Below are 17,085 nucleotides of genomic sequence, written 5' to 3' on the forward strand. Positions count from 1 at the left end.
CACATCATATGCCAGAGGTGCCGTTGTGCCTCAGTGATTTCTGCCCGACCCCCTCCCAGAAGCTCACGGGAGCCTGAGCGAGCACAGCCCCACCCCCGTGCCCGCACCTGCTGCGCAGAAGGACCCTCTTTCCCTTAGGGCACTTTCTTGGTGCATCGTCATCTCCTCCTATGGCCCGTGTTTGTTTTTAGTTGTCTGGGGGTCCTCCAGGCACCTGAACAAATACGCTGTTCTCTGCCTGGTGGCTTGCTGCCACGAGCCGCTCTTGAGCCACGCGCGTGCCCGTGCCGTGTGTCGCCTTCCCGGGCCTGCCGAGACAGAGCACCAAGCTCCGGGCCTCGGAGCAGCTGGCACTGATTCACCGCGACCTGAGGTCTGAAAGGACGGCAGCGGCAGGCCTGGGCTCCCTCCCGAGCCCGCTGGGCGCAGCCTTCCCGCCTCTCCCAGCTCTGGTGTTGGCGCGGTCCCTGGCGTGCCCTGGCCGGCAGCTGCAGCGCCCAGCCCCTGCCTCGTCCCCACACGGCCCCCCGCGCTGTCGGTCTGTTGGAGCCGGGCCCACCCTGCTCCAGGTTGGCTCGTCTTCCTGATGACACCTTGTGCCCGTCCTCAGGATTGGGTTGGGGACCTGGCGTGCCTTTCTGGGGTCACAGCTCAGTTAGACCTAGCATCCCTTTCCTTTCGCCGCTCCTGCAGCTGCACTTCAGGAGGCCTGGCCATCGGGCTCTGGTCTGGACGTGGCAGGGGCCAGCCGGGCTCGGGGCAGCTGGGAGCCGGCGCGTGGGCGCGTGCCCATCCCTGCACTGCCGTGTCTTCACCGACCCGTCGTTGTCGTTCACAATAGATGTACTTCCGTGCAGTTTCCCTAGAAAGCACGGCATCTGATCGCTTGATCATTCAACGGTGTGATGGGAAGGATAAATTGCAAAGTAATTTGTAGAAAACAATCGAAAAACACTGCATTTTGGTGGGTGTGTGCTTTGTTATTAGAAGAAATTAAAATTGGGGTGCAGGCAGAAGAATCATTTCTTAAGTACGGAAATATAATACGTTCTAATTCACGTTCCAGCAGTGCAAGAGTCTGTCCTTGGACGTGAAAGCCCCTCCCACCTGCCCAGTCTCGCTCCGTTCATGCTGCGGCACGTGACGCGGTGCGGCTCCTCCTAGACGTCTTTCTGTGTCTTCACACGTGCACGTACAGCCGTGTGCACGCCGCAGTCACACGCAGAGCCAGCACTGGGGTCTCTCCACAGCAGCTGGCTGCTCGCCCCTCGGAGGGGCTCTCAGGCAGGTCGTAGGTCAGATAAGAAAACGGGTCCATCTCAGTGGGGGTTTGGGAGTTTTCTGTCCGAAAGGACGTGGCGTTGACCTTCTGTAGGCACGCGCCACGCCCATGGCGGCATTCCCGTGGCGGAGACCCCCGGGTGAACGTGATGGCGCAGCAGGTCTGTCTCCTTTACGTTTTGAAAGACTGAGACGCCCTTCTGGAATCCTCCAGACAGGGCCCCCGGGTCACAGCCGGCCTGGCGTGCATGAGCGTCCGCTTGCCTCATAGCATGGCTAGGAGGCGAGGGAGGGGTCTGCTTCCTAAAAGGAAAACAGAAATACCCAGTTTTGCTCCTGTCTGTGAAGTTGGGGATCCTTTCTTTATCTACTCTTAAAAGCTTCCTATTTTTATTGACCATTTTAGTACACATTTATTCTTTGATTAGCCCGTTCAAAACCTTTAGCCGGTTTTCTTCTGGGTGGTCTGTCTTTTTCACGTCGTTTAGTAAAAACCCGTCAGGTACAGGTCCTGAGGATCTCAGCACTTTGTCACACTAGACACTGTTTTGCTGTTAACGTTTTAACTTGGTGTATGGTCTTTTGTTTGAATTTCTGCATATTCAGATCTGTTTTAATTTTTATTTTTGGCTTCAGTGTTTTGTGTCTTTTGTGCCTTCCCCACACCAAGATCATACAGCTATTTTCTTCAACTTATTTTTACACTTAGATCTTTATCTGCTGGGCATTTAATTATGGTTAGGAAGCAACAGAGTAGCCTAACTTTATATTTTCTATATCCGTAGTTCTAACACCAGTTATTTTCCCCGGACGTGAAATCATCATTGTGATGAGTGCGCGGCCCAGCAGCTGCAGGCCCGTGTTCTGACGCGCTGCGCCATCCCTGCGCGCTTTGCCTCGCCACTTAGTTAGAGCAGACTTGGAGTCTGTTTTTATACCCAATGGGACATTTACTTCACCCTCAAAATTCCATCGGCTATTTTTCTGTATTTATTTGTCTGGAGGGCATTTATAATAGGCTGTGTGTTCCATAAAAAGTCTATTGATACCTTGATTATTTAAGTAAATATTTATTCAATGTAAATAGGCATGAACTGTGTTTCAGGGGAAATCATAAGTTTGGTTTTGTTTATTTTGTAAAGCTGATATCAAGGGTTAACTTTATTTATTTATTTATTTATTTATTTAATTTTATTTTATTTATTTCTCTCCCCTTCCCCCCGGCCCTGCCCCGGTTGTCTGTTCTCTGAGTCTATTTGCTGCGTCGTCTTCTTTGTCCGCTTCTGTTGTTGTCAGTGGCATGGGAATCTGTGTTTCTTTTTTGTTGTGTCATCTTGCTGTGTCAGCTCTGTGTGTGTGGCACCATTCCTGGGCAGGCTGCACTTTCTTTTTCACTGGGCGGCTCTCCTTACGGGGCACACTCCTTGCGCATGGGGCTCCCCTACGTGGGGGCACCCCTGTGTGGCAGGGCACTCCTTGCGCACATCAGCTCTGCACATGGGCCAGCTCCACACGGGTCAAGGAGGCCCGGGGTTTGAACCATGGACCTCCCATGTGGTAGACGGACGCCCTAACCACTGGGCCAAGTCCGCTTTCCTCCAAAGGTAACCTTCAAAGTTATCCAAAAATCTATCGATGAACACTCCTTAAAATGTCTTTCCAGAGGAGAAAAAATAAAATATCCCTGTCACTAAGATAAGGGTCCTTAAAAACCTGGCAGTAAGGCCCAAGTGCGCTCTTTTCTCATCAATTTATGTTTCATCCTAAGAGGTGTGTTCCGGCAGGGAAATATCCTAGCTGTGATTTTTAAATAGTTTTCAGTACTGAAGAGGAAAGAGTGGTGGTAAACACTGCTGTTTCTCATCAAAATAGTACAGGAACGATACTGTTTGCATTTAGAAAGCTGCTGAGGAAATGCTTCCCGCAGAGGGCACCACAGCCTGCCGGCGTCGCCTCGCTCACGGGGCAGCTCTGCCCCCCTGCCCGGCACGGCCTCCTGGCCGAGGAGCCTTCCCCGCAGTCAGCTCCTGAGGCCCGTGGGTGCAGGTGCGGGCGAGTGGGTGAGGCAGCCCAGCCCCCCTGCTTGGCCCCTTTTTCCAGAAATAGCTCCCCCCCCCCCCAACGAGAGATGAGTGACGGAAAAGACCCGCTCCCACAGTGGCTTCCTTCGCGTCTGCGCCTCTGGGGAGATGGACCAGCAGGTGACGCGGGGGGTCCTGGGAGCTGGGAGGTCTGGGAGGGGCCTCGTCCCGGCTCACCTCTTTGAGTCTTTGGAATTCCTGAAACGTGCGGCTGCTTCCCCTAGCTGAGGATGTGGACGAGCGCTGCCGGACGCAGCCCCAGGGACGAGGCCCTCCGTGGCGGCTCTCCTGGGCTGAAGCCAGGCCAGGGCCCCGTGGCCTTCCTGGTCCCAGGGGGCTGCCTTCGGGAGGTGCCGGAGCTGAGTGCGGCACCTGCGGCGTCCCCAGTGGTTGGTGGAGGGCTCGGGGGACTGGGGCGATTCCAGGCCCTGCCTCGAGCAGAGGCGAGCGACGGCCCAGGACTCCTGCCCGCGCCCGAGAGGCGCCAGTCCCCCTGCCCCTCAGCCACTCCACAGTGTCCTCCCCAGCAGGCCCCCCCAGCCTGCAAAACCCAGCATCCGCTGGCAGGGTGAGGCACCGTTGCACACGGCCCTTGCCTCCAGACGGAGGTCACCGCAGCCACCAAGGCCCTGGAATTTCTGAAAGAAATTAGAATCATTCTCTAAATACCAACGTCAAATTGCGCAGAAGGACAAATCTTAACTTCGAAGCTACACCGGAAAATGGTTCCTGCTGAGTGGTAAGATGATGAGTAATTTTAGTCTTTTTTCTTACCATATATCAGATTTATAATCAAGGGAAAATATTACTTTTAATAAACTTTGACTTTTGTATTGAGATTTTAAATAATGTTTTTAGAGTGCACACTGTATTTTCATATGCCTGATTTTATTAGGTTATGAGTGATTTGCTGGTTACGTTAAGATATAACCAAGGGCTCGGGGTCGTGGAGTCACAGGCCTCAGAGTTAAAACGGGTGCCGAGAGATCACTGGTGTAGCGTTAAGAGAAAACTCCTGACACTGCATAAATGTCAGCAGAGCAGTGGCATGTTTTATTTAACACTGAATGCGTCGGAAAAGCAATTCGTTAGAAGCCGCGTCAGAGGCGCCTGGTGGTTTGGGGGGGACTTAGAGTCGCTTTCCCTGCTCGGTTGCTCCGTAGAAATAGGCGAAGCAGCCCTGGCGTTAGAGCCCCTCTCGGGGGCTGTGCTTTCTGTGGGCGTCCAGGAAACGTGAGCTGCTCTTCCGCTTCTAGGTGTGCGGGCACCTGGCAGGAGCTTCAGGTGGGGCCGCGCTGCCCATCAAGAAGGGGCCCTCCGCCGGGAGCGGGGAGCTGCGCCCGCAGTGCTGCTGCCCCCCTGGGTGCTCCCCTTCCCTCTTCCACAGGATCTAAGAAGATGGGAGAGCGCTGTGCTGCGCAGCCGCTTGCCGCGCTGGTCAGTGCTGCGAGCATCCCAGCCGAAGGCAAAGGCCAGGCCGGAGGGTGGACAGCGCAGGGGGCCCGGGCCGGGGTCCCCACGGCGAGTCTGGCCCTCGTTCGGCCCGGGTGTGCGTGGCCTGACGCGTCGACTCTTAGTTATTCTATATACCTAACTAAAGGGAAATCAAGGAAAGTAATAGTGTGTGCGTAATTTATTATCTGGATGAATTTTCAGGAAGATGGATAAAGTCTTTAAAAATGATGGTATGGAGGAGAATTTTTCTTCCCTGAAACTTAAAAATAGCTTTTCCTCCTCTTCCCTCCCTCTCAACGGTATGAAAAGAAAACTGAATTTGGTTTTAGAAGGAAGGAGTGTAGCTAGCAGCATGTTTGGGTTGCAGGACCGTCTGAGAAGAGGTGGGTGCAGGCTCAGGCGTCCCGAGGGCACAGCTCCTCTGTTTATTACTCCGGCATCTCGAAGCCTGAGGCCACGACTGTCATTCCGTCAGACAGGCAAGCTTTCCAAGAGGTGACACCGAGCTTCTGCAAAATTAGTACAAGCCAGGGAGTAGCAAATTTCAGAATGGTTTTCTTTGTCAGTACCTCCAGCCACCACGTTTTTGAGCCAAATGTAAAGCTAAGATGCCTGGTTGAAGTTATAAAGGTCCTTTTCCCCGCCCGGGGCAGCCCCAGTGCAGCCTTGCGCCGCCGCTGCCAGTGCGTCGTTTTGCTCACGGTCCCGTCTGGTTGAAGAGGTGGTGCCTGGGAAGTGGTCTCGGAGGGGCTCCGTGGACGGGTAGTGTCTGGAGGAAGACGCAAGACCAGGTTCTGAAAGTCCTTGGCCAGCTTTTGGAAATGAAAAGCAAGATGCTGCCTGGCCAGCCCTGGGCTTTGGAACGTCGCCTGGTCCCCACGTCCCCCTGCCCGGCCTGCCCCAGCCTTGACTTACCATCTTCACACCCAGATGTGGTGCTCTCACGTCGGGCCGCCTGCCCTGTCCTGCAAGCCCTGGACCTGCGTGCGCAGAGTGGCCTGAGAAGGGCGTTGCAGGGCAGCGGGTGCTCCAAGCCCGGGGCAGGCTGCCAGGGGCGCTGCTGCATCCCCGGAGTGCGGGACCCACGGGTGGGGCTGGAGGAGGCCCTGGTGGGCACCCGGGGCTCTTGCCCCAACGGGGACGGCGCCTGCGGGTCCTGCGCTCATGCCAGCGCAGCCCTGTGGCTGCAGCACGCGTTCACCGAGCCCTCCACCCTTCGTCCCCTTGGGGAAGGACACTGGCCTTGAAGCCTGGGGTGTGGGGCAGGAGAGTTCCGCTCAGTGGACAGGAACGAGGGGCCTGGAGGACCCCACCGCCCACCTGCCAGCCACCCACCTGCCAGCCGCCCACCTGCCAGCCTCCCACCTGCCGCCACCCACCTGCCAGCCACCCACCTGCCAGCTGCCCACCTGCCAGCCACCCACCTGCCGCTCCTCCACCCAGAGGGCTCTGGCCCACTCACGGGCTTGTGGAGGCACGGGCTTCCCTGCTCAGCCCAGCCCTCGCTGCGGTGCCAAGCAGCTCAACCTCCCGTGCCCTGCATGTGCCCGCGGAGAATGGCGCCCGAGCCCCAGCGGGGCTGTTCCAGGACCACGGCGGCAGGTGCCCCAGGCAGTGTGTGCCCCAGGCCGGTTTGAGGGCCCCAGGTGACGTGCACCCCAGGTGACGTGTGTGCCCCTGGTGGCGTGTATATGCCCCAGGCAGCATGTGTCCCCCAGGTGGCGTGTGTGGCCCAGGTGGTGTGTGGCCCAGGTGATGTGTGTGCCCCAGGTGGCGTATGTGCCCCAGGTGATGTGTGCCCCAGGTGATATGTGTGCCCCAGGTGATGTGTGCACCTCAGGTGATGTGTGTGCCCCAGGTGATTGTGTGCCACGGACAGCATGTGCCCCAGGCGGCGTGTGTGCCACGTGCCTGTGCACCCTGTCTGGTGTGCCATGTGCGGTGTGTGTGCCCTGTGCTGCGAGTGTGCCCCGTGCTGTGTATGTGCCATGTGCGTGTGTGCCCATGCATTGTGTGTGCGTGTGCCCCATGCACCTTGTGCACGGCCTGCACTTGAGCCAGGCATGTAGTGAACACCGTCCGTGCCGCTGTCGTGCCGATGCCCTGCTCTCTTCCACGTTTTAGATGAGGGGTCTGAGTTTAGAGGTTTTCTGTTTCTCTTTTGGAATCTCTTCTAGAATTTCTGCTTTTCCTTTAGGTTGGGGTTGACTCTTCCTGCAAGCATCCTGGGTGTCCTGTTGCACGGGTTACTGTAAATAAACTTCAGGAGTTGCACAGTCGGGCTTGTCGATGGCGTCCCCGTGGACGCGCTCCCGGGTCCCTCTCAGGCCCGCTCTGGGTGACCAGCTCCCCTCACCAGCTTGTCTGCATCAGCCTCTCTTACCTGTGCACGTACATTCCCCGGGGAACCCAAGGGGCCCGAGTTGGAGAGGTCTGCGCTGCGCAGACTGCGTCCTGGTGAGGGGAGCCACCAGCAAGCAAGCAGAGAATGGGGCAACAGCGGGCAGCGCGGAGAACGGGGCAACAATGGGCAGTGCGGAGAACGGGGCAACAATGGGCAGCGCAGAGAACGGGACAATGGCGGGCAGCACAGAGAACGGGGCAACAATGGGCAGTGCGGAGAACGGGGCAACAGCGGGCAGCCTGGTGGAGGGCAGGCAGGCAGGCAGGCGGGCGGGCAGCCCGGTGGAGGCGGGAATGGGCTGTTCAGCCAACGCAGACCTCGAGGCTCACTTTCGGCCCAGACCTGGCCTAAGGTCAAGAACTGAACTAAGGGACACGTTTTCGCATCACTCGCGTGTTGGCCAGTTTAGGCAAGCTGGGGCATAGGCTGGTTTTTTGTGTGTGTGTTTTGTTAGTTTTTTTTAAAATAATAACTTTCATTTTATTTCACATTCTTTCTAAATGAGTATGACGTAACAACAGTTATTTATTTATGGGTCACTGCATCAGATCCCTGTATACATGAGAAGAATGCCAAGAATATGGAGACAAATCAGAAATGATTTCTTTGAAACAAAAAGTAGAGCTTGCTAACAGTCAAGTACAGATTCATGAAATAATACAAAAAGATCTCCCCTAAATTATTGAATCAGAAGTGGATTATTCAAAAATTAAGGAATCAGAGAAAACACTTGGAACTAGTTTATCATTATTCTCCCAGTTAGTATACTTAATGTTATTTAATTAACTAAAATAGCATGCAAAAAATTTTGTACAAAATTCATTCACAACTGAATGAAATCATTGAAACCTCTTATTTTTATTTCACTTTTTATATCTTTTTTTTTAAGGTACATAAATCACTCAAAATGTTACATTAAAAAAATATAAGAGGTTCCCATATACCCCACTCCCCACACCCCCCACTTCTCCCACACCAACAACCTCTTTCATCACTGTGGTACATTCATTGCATCTGATGAGTACATTTTAGAGCACCACATGCACATTGTAGTTTCACTCTTCTCCAGTCCCTTCAGCGGGTTACAGCAGGATCTATAATGTCCTGCATCTGTCCCTGCAGTATCATTCAGGACAACTCCAAGTCCTGAAAATGCCCCAATATCACACCTCTTTTTCCCTCTCCCTGCCTTCAGCAACTCCAGTGGCCACTGTCTCCACATCAGTGATACAATTTCTTCCATTGCTAGAGTCACAATAATTCTATAGTAGAATACCAGTAAGTCCACTCTAATCCATATTTTATTCCTCCATCCTGAGGACCCTGGGATGGTGATGTCCACTCCACCTCTAAATTGAGAGGAGGCTTAGATCCCACATGGCTGAGGATGGAATTCTCCTGCTTGCCGTTGTAGACTCTCTTGGTTCCCTGGTGTGGTGGTTGACCATCTTCACCTCCTTGTTATCTGACCTGGGTAAGTCCAATGAACCAGAGAGTAGAAGTTGCAACTCTGCTGAGGCTCAGGGCCCAGCGGCACATGGACAGTCCAGAGATTCAGGTCTCCTGAGCATACACCAACCCCAGCGCCAACCACAGGTTCAGTAAAAGTGACAGAAGCAGCATACAGAGAGAGGTCACACCTGAGTCTAACTCCATTACACTCAGGAGCACAAATTCCAAAGTAGGGCACCCTGGCAAGGCACCGAACTCCAGAACTATCTGCCATGACCATAGGACCTGGGTGTCTCTGTGGCCCTCATAGGCTAGTTTTATTGTACCCTTAACTTTGAGAATTTCCAGTGTGCAGCAGTAACATCACAAAGCCCTTATCCCGTCACAGGCGATCACCTCTGGGCTGCTCTTGCCTCATCTGTACTTTTGTCTTTAGCTTTTCATTTTCTAATACTTGCCTCAGTGTCCCTCCACGTGATAGTGGAGGCACGCCGAGGCGAGGGTCATAGGCTGTGACAACTCGTCAACTCAGAGTGTGGGAGCACACAGGAGAGTGACGACTGCTTCCTCAGGAGGTGGGGAAACGGGGTTGGGGTGGCCTCGCGCAGTAAGATCTTGCAAGCTGGAGATGGAGGAAGTGACCCTGGGTAGAGAAGAGAACGTGGGCGCGGGAGAGGGACGGAGCCTTTTGTGAGGCACGGTGGCGGGTCGCTGGGCCCAGGGCAGTCTGTGCTGAAGGCCCTGTCCCCGTCCAAGAAACTTACACACCGCCCTGTGGGGGGGGCATGAAGTGCCTTTGGCCGAGGACCGGCTGGGGGACGGTACCTTGTAATGCGAGCGTGGGGCACAGGTTTGGTGGAGAGGGCCTGCGCAGGGAGACACGGGCTTACGAGGGAGAACCAGGGTTGCTCCCCCACGACCCTGAAAGAGAACGGGAGGAAGTGGTCAGTGGAGGAGCGTGGATGGGGAATCTCTAACAGGGCCAAAGGGGTGAGGCCGAGGAGGCTGTGCGGAGCCTTTGAGCTTGATCTTGGAAGTGAGGCTGTAGCTGGAAGACGGAGGGAGGCAGGGAGCCGTGGGGCCTGCGGGAAGTGGCACGGGGCGTCCAGTGGGCTGGCCAGCCATCCTGCCTACAGAGAGAGGCCACCGGTCATCAGGGCAGGACTTGGTGACCAGAGGGGATGGAGAGCGACGAGGGCACCGCAGAGGTGTTTAAAGGGATGGGACACTAAACGACGCAAAAAGTGCAGGGGCAGGCTTGCAAGAGCAGGCTCCACATGGCGTCGCGGACGCCTTCCTGTGTTCCTGGGCACGCGCCCAGCAGCCCCGTGTAGGAACGCGGGGAGGCGAGAGGCTGAAGCTAGTGAAACAGAGACGTTGGCTGATGTTGCGTCTCCTAACCACAAGCCAGGCACCCCGTGTCCCTGCGGACGTGCCAGCCCCAAGAGTGGCGACGTCTCGAGTCCTGGGTGCGCTGTGACCACGTCTGCCTAGGGCGGGCTTCTTGACCTTTCCTGCTCCACGCGCCCCGCTGCCAGCCAGGTGCAAACCACAGGCCCCTTCTCAGAACCGAGCGGCAGATGGTTTTAGGCCCGTCAACCAGCATCAGCTCTAACAACCCCTGTCATTTCCAAGTACGGATGAGTGCGTGCGATTTCTCAAGATAACACAACAACTGTAATGTGATATGAAATGAATCTTCCTGTCCTTTACTGCCGACATTCCTAAGTGAAGGAAATGCGAGGTTTCAGTTAGAGGTCAGAGGAAATAAAGATGCTAAGTTGATTGCTTTCGGTTCGAGCTCACGGAACCCTGGCTAAGAGCCGCTGGTCTAGGGGCCGGCCGGCGCTCCGGCGTGTCCGTGGTAAGTACTGTCACGAGGCCCGTTTGTCGCGGTGAGTCCGTGTCACGAGGTGCCCTCCGGTCTGCTCCACGCACCCACGGCGTTGCTCTTTCTTATCGCAGGTTTCATCGTCCCTAGTGAGAGGCAGAACGTCTTGGAGACACCGGCCGACCCTCGGTGGGCAGAGTGCTGCTTCCTGAACGCCCGATGGTGCGCTGGCCGGGGACGTGGGTCTCCGCCGACCTGGGGGGGAAGGACGGGCGGGGCAGGCTTTGCTGGAACGTGCTCCTTGCCTGCTCGCCCAGAGGCTGGCGCCGAGGAAGGGCGCTGGCCGAGGCCGTGTGCCCGAGGCGAGGGACACCATGCTCACAAGAGTCACGTCCTCCCGGGAAGACGCGCAGAAGCCGGTCGCCGGCTCCCCCTTGCCGGAGAGCCAGACTTTACGGTGGGGAGGAGCGGGAGCTGGAAATCGGGAACCAAGTATTTCATTATGTTAATGAAGAAGAGGAAATTGAAGCGTAAATGTGTTTTTGAGGTAGGCATTGGGTAGCCGAGAGGTTTGGGAATCTGGTCACTGAACATGGATGTCTTAAAGACCTGAAGACTATTCTCACTTCACCATTATTTTGGTACAATATGGTGCATTCCTGTATGTCATGCCAGTGGATCCGGTTGCCGGGAATAAGTCTTGAGTGTTTTCCTGCATCTTTTTCCTAAAAGCAGGAGGCTCCCAGCAAGTCGTAACAAGCATGCTTACCCAAATTTTGTTGCATGCTTTAAATAGCGTAGCCGCACATGCTTTGCATTTTGTTGTCCTTCTCGTTTGTTGCCCCAAACTTTCGCAAGCATAACAGGACCTGGGATAAAGCCAGTTGTGATGTGGCCCTGTAAAACCGTAACAAGCTTTCCAAAAAAAACCTGTTGGTCTTCCCCTACCTCGATTATCTCCAAAGCAATGACAAGCATACTCAGCGGAGGGGGTGGATACCGGCAAGCACGGCACCTTTTAAAAATGCGAATCCAAAGTTAAAATGTAAGCCAGGTACCAGCATGCTAGGTGGAACTGAAAAGGACTACTTTTTGTTCAGTGCTGCGTTAAGTTGAACTGCTGCTATTTAAAAATAAATAAAGAAGCACATAGATCAAAAAATACCCAAAGACTAAACACAGGAAACTTCTGCTACGTTGAGGTGTGAGGAAAACCTCATCTTGAACTTCAAGTCCACAGGTTGCCTCCAGGAGCTCAGTCTTGACGTTGGAGGCAAACAAATGGGTGCCCATGCGTGGCAGAGGGCTGGGAGCCTCCAAGCTGACTCCCCACCCCGTCTGCCTTGCTCTTTTCCGTGGAGTCCAGGCACAGAACCTGTATGCTCATCTGTCGTAAGTTCCACTCCTTCATTCATTTCAGTATTTGGAAATCCTACCTTTGCACCTATTCTTTCACACTTACTTTGTGCCCCTTTTACTAAAAACACGTGGAGTGTACAGTAAGACAAGATCTAAATAGAGCTTATTTTATTCTCAGAGATTGGACTAGAATTTTCTGGAATGTTTCTGGTTCATAACATGGAAGATTTTAATTTTAGATCTCAGCCCCAAAATAAGTACTCAACTGAGTGGGTAAATGTATGTGTGGCATTTACTGATTTTGAAGACCCACTCGAATTTGGATGATTTTGGTTAAAAAAACATTGGCATCAGCCGGCCTGTCGTGAAAGGCCAGGCCATTTTTAACCAGGAAGACTAACCAGTAAGGGGAGCGACGGCGTAAACCCAGGTTCTTCCCTCCTGCCGTTTCATCAGTGCCACGAGACACATTTTTGCTCTGAGAAGTTTTCTGTATGCCCAAGAATCTGTCTCTGGCTGAGGTTTTGTCCATTTTGTGGTGTTTAAATCCAGCCATAGAAATCAACTTGGATTTAGTTTTTGGCCAAAGTCATCCTTTTCTTTATGAAATTGGGGTTTGTTTGTTTGTTTGTTTGTTTTTTGAGGTACCGGGACCAGGGATTGAACCCGGGACCTCATGTGTGGGAAGCCGGCACTCAACCACTGAGCCACATTGGCTCCCCTGAGTTGGTTTCTTCCTTTGTCTTGCTTGTTGTTTGTCTTTAGGAGGCACCGGGAACTGAACCGAGGGCCTTCCACGTGGGAAACAGGCGCTCAACCACTTGAGTCACATCCGTCCCCTGATATTATTTTATTATCATTCTAGTGTCTTGGAAACATACTAAGGAATATGTTTCTCTTCATTTTTTTTACCTAAAATCTGAAACATTGTTTTGATTTCTATTCACAAGGTCTCTATTTAACTGGTAAATCTAAGATATTATCACCATGCTATCACTCCAGATACAAGTCATAAGTAGTCTCTATTTGGTTGATAAGAGGAACAGATTTCCCCATTCTATGGTCAGTGGCATGTGATGCAATTCTTATTTCTACAGTGAGATGCACCCAGGATGGAAATGAAAATCTGGGCCCTCCATACGTTGTTTTCCTTGAATGATATGTCAGCTTTATGAACTGCCCATGCTTATTTTGTACTGATGGACAAGTTTAGAGGGAAGTCTAAAAGTCTAAAAATTTAGCCACCGCCAGCCTAATATTTAAGTCATTAGAACCACCAATTATCTCATTAGACTGATTCTTTACATAAAACGCTATGGAAAGAATGAAAGGATCATGAGCTAAGCTATATTTTGTAAAATAATTTTGTAAAGTAATTTTCAAAGTTGGAAGCTCTGCGCCCGCCAGTCCCTCCTCCAGCCCATCCAGGGCTGCTGCCCCCCACGAGCAGCAGAGGCAGGCCGCCCCCATCTCAGCTCTGCCCACCACCGGCACCTGCCTAGGTGCCCACACGCTCTGGTTGCAGGGCAGGCGAGAGCCTGTGAACGAGTCTCATTTCTGTTGCTCCAGTTTCCTCCTGTTTCAAGTGTCACATCGGTGGCAGAAACTAGTGGACTTTCCACAGTCCCCAAAATGGGACTAAGGAAGAAAACAAGCCCACCCGCAAGAAGGAACTAGATAGACTGCAGCAGAGCCAAGTGACCATCTGCTCGCAATAAAACGGAGGGAAAGGACACCAGTGGTGGCAGAGGTCACCCGGGGGCCCCAGAGCCTCTCCACGGGCCCGAGGCACCAGCCGGACACAGTCGAGGCGTGGAGGAGGACGGGAAATTTCTCACATGTTGGTATGTTAGACGTCATTTATCTTTAGGTTGATTCCTTAAAGTATTTAAATGAAAACTATAATACTCAGTGAGCCGCTTGGGATACTTTAATTGCTGTTTTAAATGAAGGAAGAAAGCAAACACATTGAATGCTCTGATTTACCCAGAGAAATTGACTTTCAGGAGTCATTTCCATCCCCTTTATTAGTCTAATGATTGCAGATTACTTTCTTCTGTTAGAAAACTGTATTCTATTAGTAGAAACTTCAGAAATGTGATGGAAGTAGAATTTAGGAAGTAGGGGGATTGGATATACCACTCGAACGTCACCAGATCTTTAAAATGAGAGGACGTCCCTAAAAACCCAGACATCCGGTTTCTCATGCTGCAATTAATTCAGCGTTGCATTGGTACTTGGAAGAAATGCACCACTTATACTTAAAAGAGAAAAATCTGACAAGCCTGTGCTTCCTGGTACACATGTACCCCCTCACACAGAACAGGTATTTTATTTTTATTAATGGCAACAAGCCGACGTAATTTTCAAAAATTAGAGTCTTAACACACTGTCTTCATGACAGAGAAAAAGCCGTCCTGCCTACCACGTAGTAAGGTGCCCACGCTTGAACAGCAGACACTTTCCTTCCTTTCCTGCTCAAAAATGTATTCAGTCTCTCACTATTTTTTAAGTGGTTCCACCAGTAAATTTCATACAGAGTTAGAAATCTTCCTCAGAGTAAGTGATAGAATCAAGCCAGGTAAATGTATGTCCTTTCATCCATGTGGCGGGCGACATATTCCTAAATTCCAGCTCTGTTGTTGAGCCTCACCTTGCTGGTGAGAGCTTATGCTTTAGACAAGCTGATTTCTTCACATCCTGAGAGCATGCTCTAAGCACCAAAGAGCTATTTAGATTACGTTTATTTACAGGGTCTTTCTTGCCCTCTTGAAATGGCCGGTCTTCTACTTCGGGTTGTTTTCTACCTGCTGCTGGTGGCCCAGATCTCATGGTTCTATTTCAGAAGGCAGAACGAGCTTCCAGAGCCAAGGAGTGGCTTAGAGGGCGAAGGACATGCCACAGCCCCAAGCATCAGCAAGCGGGAGCATGCCCAGCCCGGACAGTCCCTGCTCAGGGGACTCAGCTGTGAGGCTGGCAGGTGGGGGGTCCCCAGAGGAGCACCCTGCCCCCCTCCTTTTCACGTCCCCTTTTCTTTCTGTAGTCAGTGGGCTTAAGCTGTGTGGCGATGCAAACCACCGCTAGCATTTCTCGGGAGCTGGTCCACCTCTGCTTATTTTAAAGAAAACGTCATCCTCAATTAAGAAAACCCATTGACAGAGTAGCAAGATTTCTGGCAAAGAAACAGAGAATCCTGTGGCAGCTCGTCCCACCTATGGCCAACTCTGTAAAAAGAAAGGGGGGTGTCATTTTGAGGTCATGCTGGGATTTACTGCGCGCGCACACACACACAAATGTCATTTGGCTCAGCACACTGCCAGCCACTGAGCAGAGCACCGGGAGCCCCGTTTCTCGGTGGGGCGGCTGCTGGCGCGTGTTGCTGAGCAGTGCCTGCTTGGCCAGAACTGGCCCAAGCACAGAAAGGTCTTTACCACCCCAGGCCCTGCCGGCTCAATGCCAGTAGCATCCCCAGTCCTTGTAGAACCCAGAGAAGCAGCCGCCCTGTGTCCACTCCTGGGAGGGTGGACGCGGCCCCAACTCCACTCTCTGTTGCAGTTTTGGGGCACAGGAAAAGTGCCCGTCCCCGAGCACCACCTCAGCGCCTTGCGTCCCTTTGGGCCCCAAGCTGTCGTCCCCCTGGGCTTAGCCGTCCGTCTGCTTGCAGGCACCTTTCATCTGCCAGTTCTCCAGGGAGGGGCGCGGGCAGCTCTGTGAGTGCCCCCTGGGTACAGTGGCATGGCCCAGTCCCCAAATGCACTCAAAGGACACATTTTACTTCTGGTTTGTGCACAGTTTCACTTCAGTCCCAAGCCTGGGCAATGGCACGCAGGTTTTTGCACGGCTTAACGACAAGCCTCACTGCTAACCATCCACGTAAAGCCCGGGCTTCCCCATTGTCTCCCACGGCACCTGCCTGCCGTGTTAGAAAGCAGCCTTGGATGCACATGCGAAGGCTGCGGCTCCCCGCCTTCTAATAAGACGTGTGACGGGAAGGTGCGTTACCTGTGGCTACCTGCCTATGGTCCACAATGCAGTAGTGGTCACACAAAGCCAGATGAGTGTGAACAAGGCCACCACTCTTCAGCCACACCAACCATGCACACACAAGCTGATTCCCTCTCTCGCGCTTTTTGTTTCGCCAAAACTGAATGGTAGATAGGTCTTGAAATTATTTGGATGCCTTGTGGCTAGTAGAATGGAATTAATTTAGCCACTACAACTGTTTTGAATGTTCACATCTCTAGACAACTTTTTCCGAGACAGAGCAACTCAGAAGCCATAAGTGTGTGATTGTACTGGGAAATGTTTGATGGTGCTTACGAATTTGTATCTTTTCAAAGAGCAGTATTTTTTTTTAAGAATATACTGAAGGAAGTCAATTCAAGTTTACAGTATGTGAAATTGCCAATAATACTCGTGCCCCTTGCCGATTTGGGGAACCCTTCCCTTCGGGGATGCTCTTGTTATCTTTGATTGTGTCGTTACCTTACCTTGAAAAGTTGCCCCTACAATGCCAACAAGCATTCGGGAAAACTCGGAGTAGATTTGGGTCAAACCACTTTCTTCATCTAAAATACAGACACTCCTAACTTACCTTTATTTCTTTTGTATCTCTTCTGTGGCTTAGAAATGTGCCAGTGTGTTCAAAACATTCTGCACTGAGTTCATGCAATTTAGCACCTACAAAAAATTCGAACTAGTCCTTTTTTTCCTTTTCAAGCAAAGAACTGTATATGCTCTTTTGTTATGTCAAGCTCTGGCTCGGGTGACTGGAATGGCAGCGGTGACCACCGTCCACATGGCTGGTTCCTGATTTCCGGCGCAGGATCGAATCCTCTGTCCCCGGCTTGAAGTCTGGGAGTGTAAATAGCGGGACCGGTTTGGGGACTGACATGACAGTTTCTCTTTTTGGATGGTGGCTCTCAATCTGTACTGTATGCAGATATGTGGGTATGAATCTCCACAAGTATACGCACATGTGTGTATGTATTCCACTATTGTAACCGGAAACAAAGACCATGTATTACCTTTTTTATTCTGTGCTGGTGTTTGTGTTATTTAAAAGCAAATTGTTGCTCTCTCTAGTTGTATATCATGGGCTACTCTGCTGTGCACAAATCCAAGTGCCTTAGAACATTGTTTAGCTTTCCTAAATATATATAAATGCATATATGTATAAAATTGAGAAAAGTTACCTCAATAAAGTCATCGGGAAATGCTCA

At 52.2% G+C, this 17,085-nt stretch overlaps 1 protein-coding gene across 5 annotated transcripts in view; it reads left to right on the forward strand.

The window, feature by feature from the left end:
* Positions 1 to 17,085, forward strand: part of PHACTR2 (phosphatase and actin regulator 2) — a 189,025-nt gene extending 171,940 nt beyond the window's left edge. For all 5 annotated transcript variants that reach the window (XM_004452032.3, XM_058307584.1, XM_058307582.2 and 2 more), the window contains one exon: positions 10,639 to 17,085. In XM_004452032.3, the coding sequence (XP_004452089.1) occupies positions 10,639 to 10,654 (16 nt within the window). In that variant the 3' untranslated portion in view covers positions 10,655 to 17,085. The remainder of the gene's footprint in view (positions 1 to 10,638) is intronic.

The sequence above is a fragment of the Dasypus novemcinctus genome, chromosome 11 (assembly GCF_030445035.2).
Source record: "Dasypus novemcinctus isolate mDasNov1 chromosome 11, mDasNov1.1.hap2, whole genome shotgun sequence".
Lineage (NCBI taxonomy): Eukaryota > Metazoa > Chordata > Mammalia > Cingulata > Dasypodidae > Dasypus > Dasypus novemcinctus.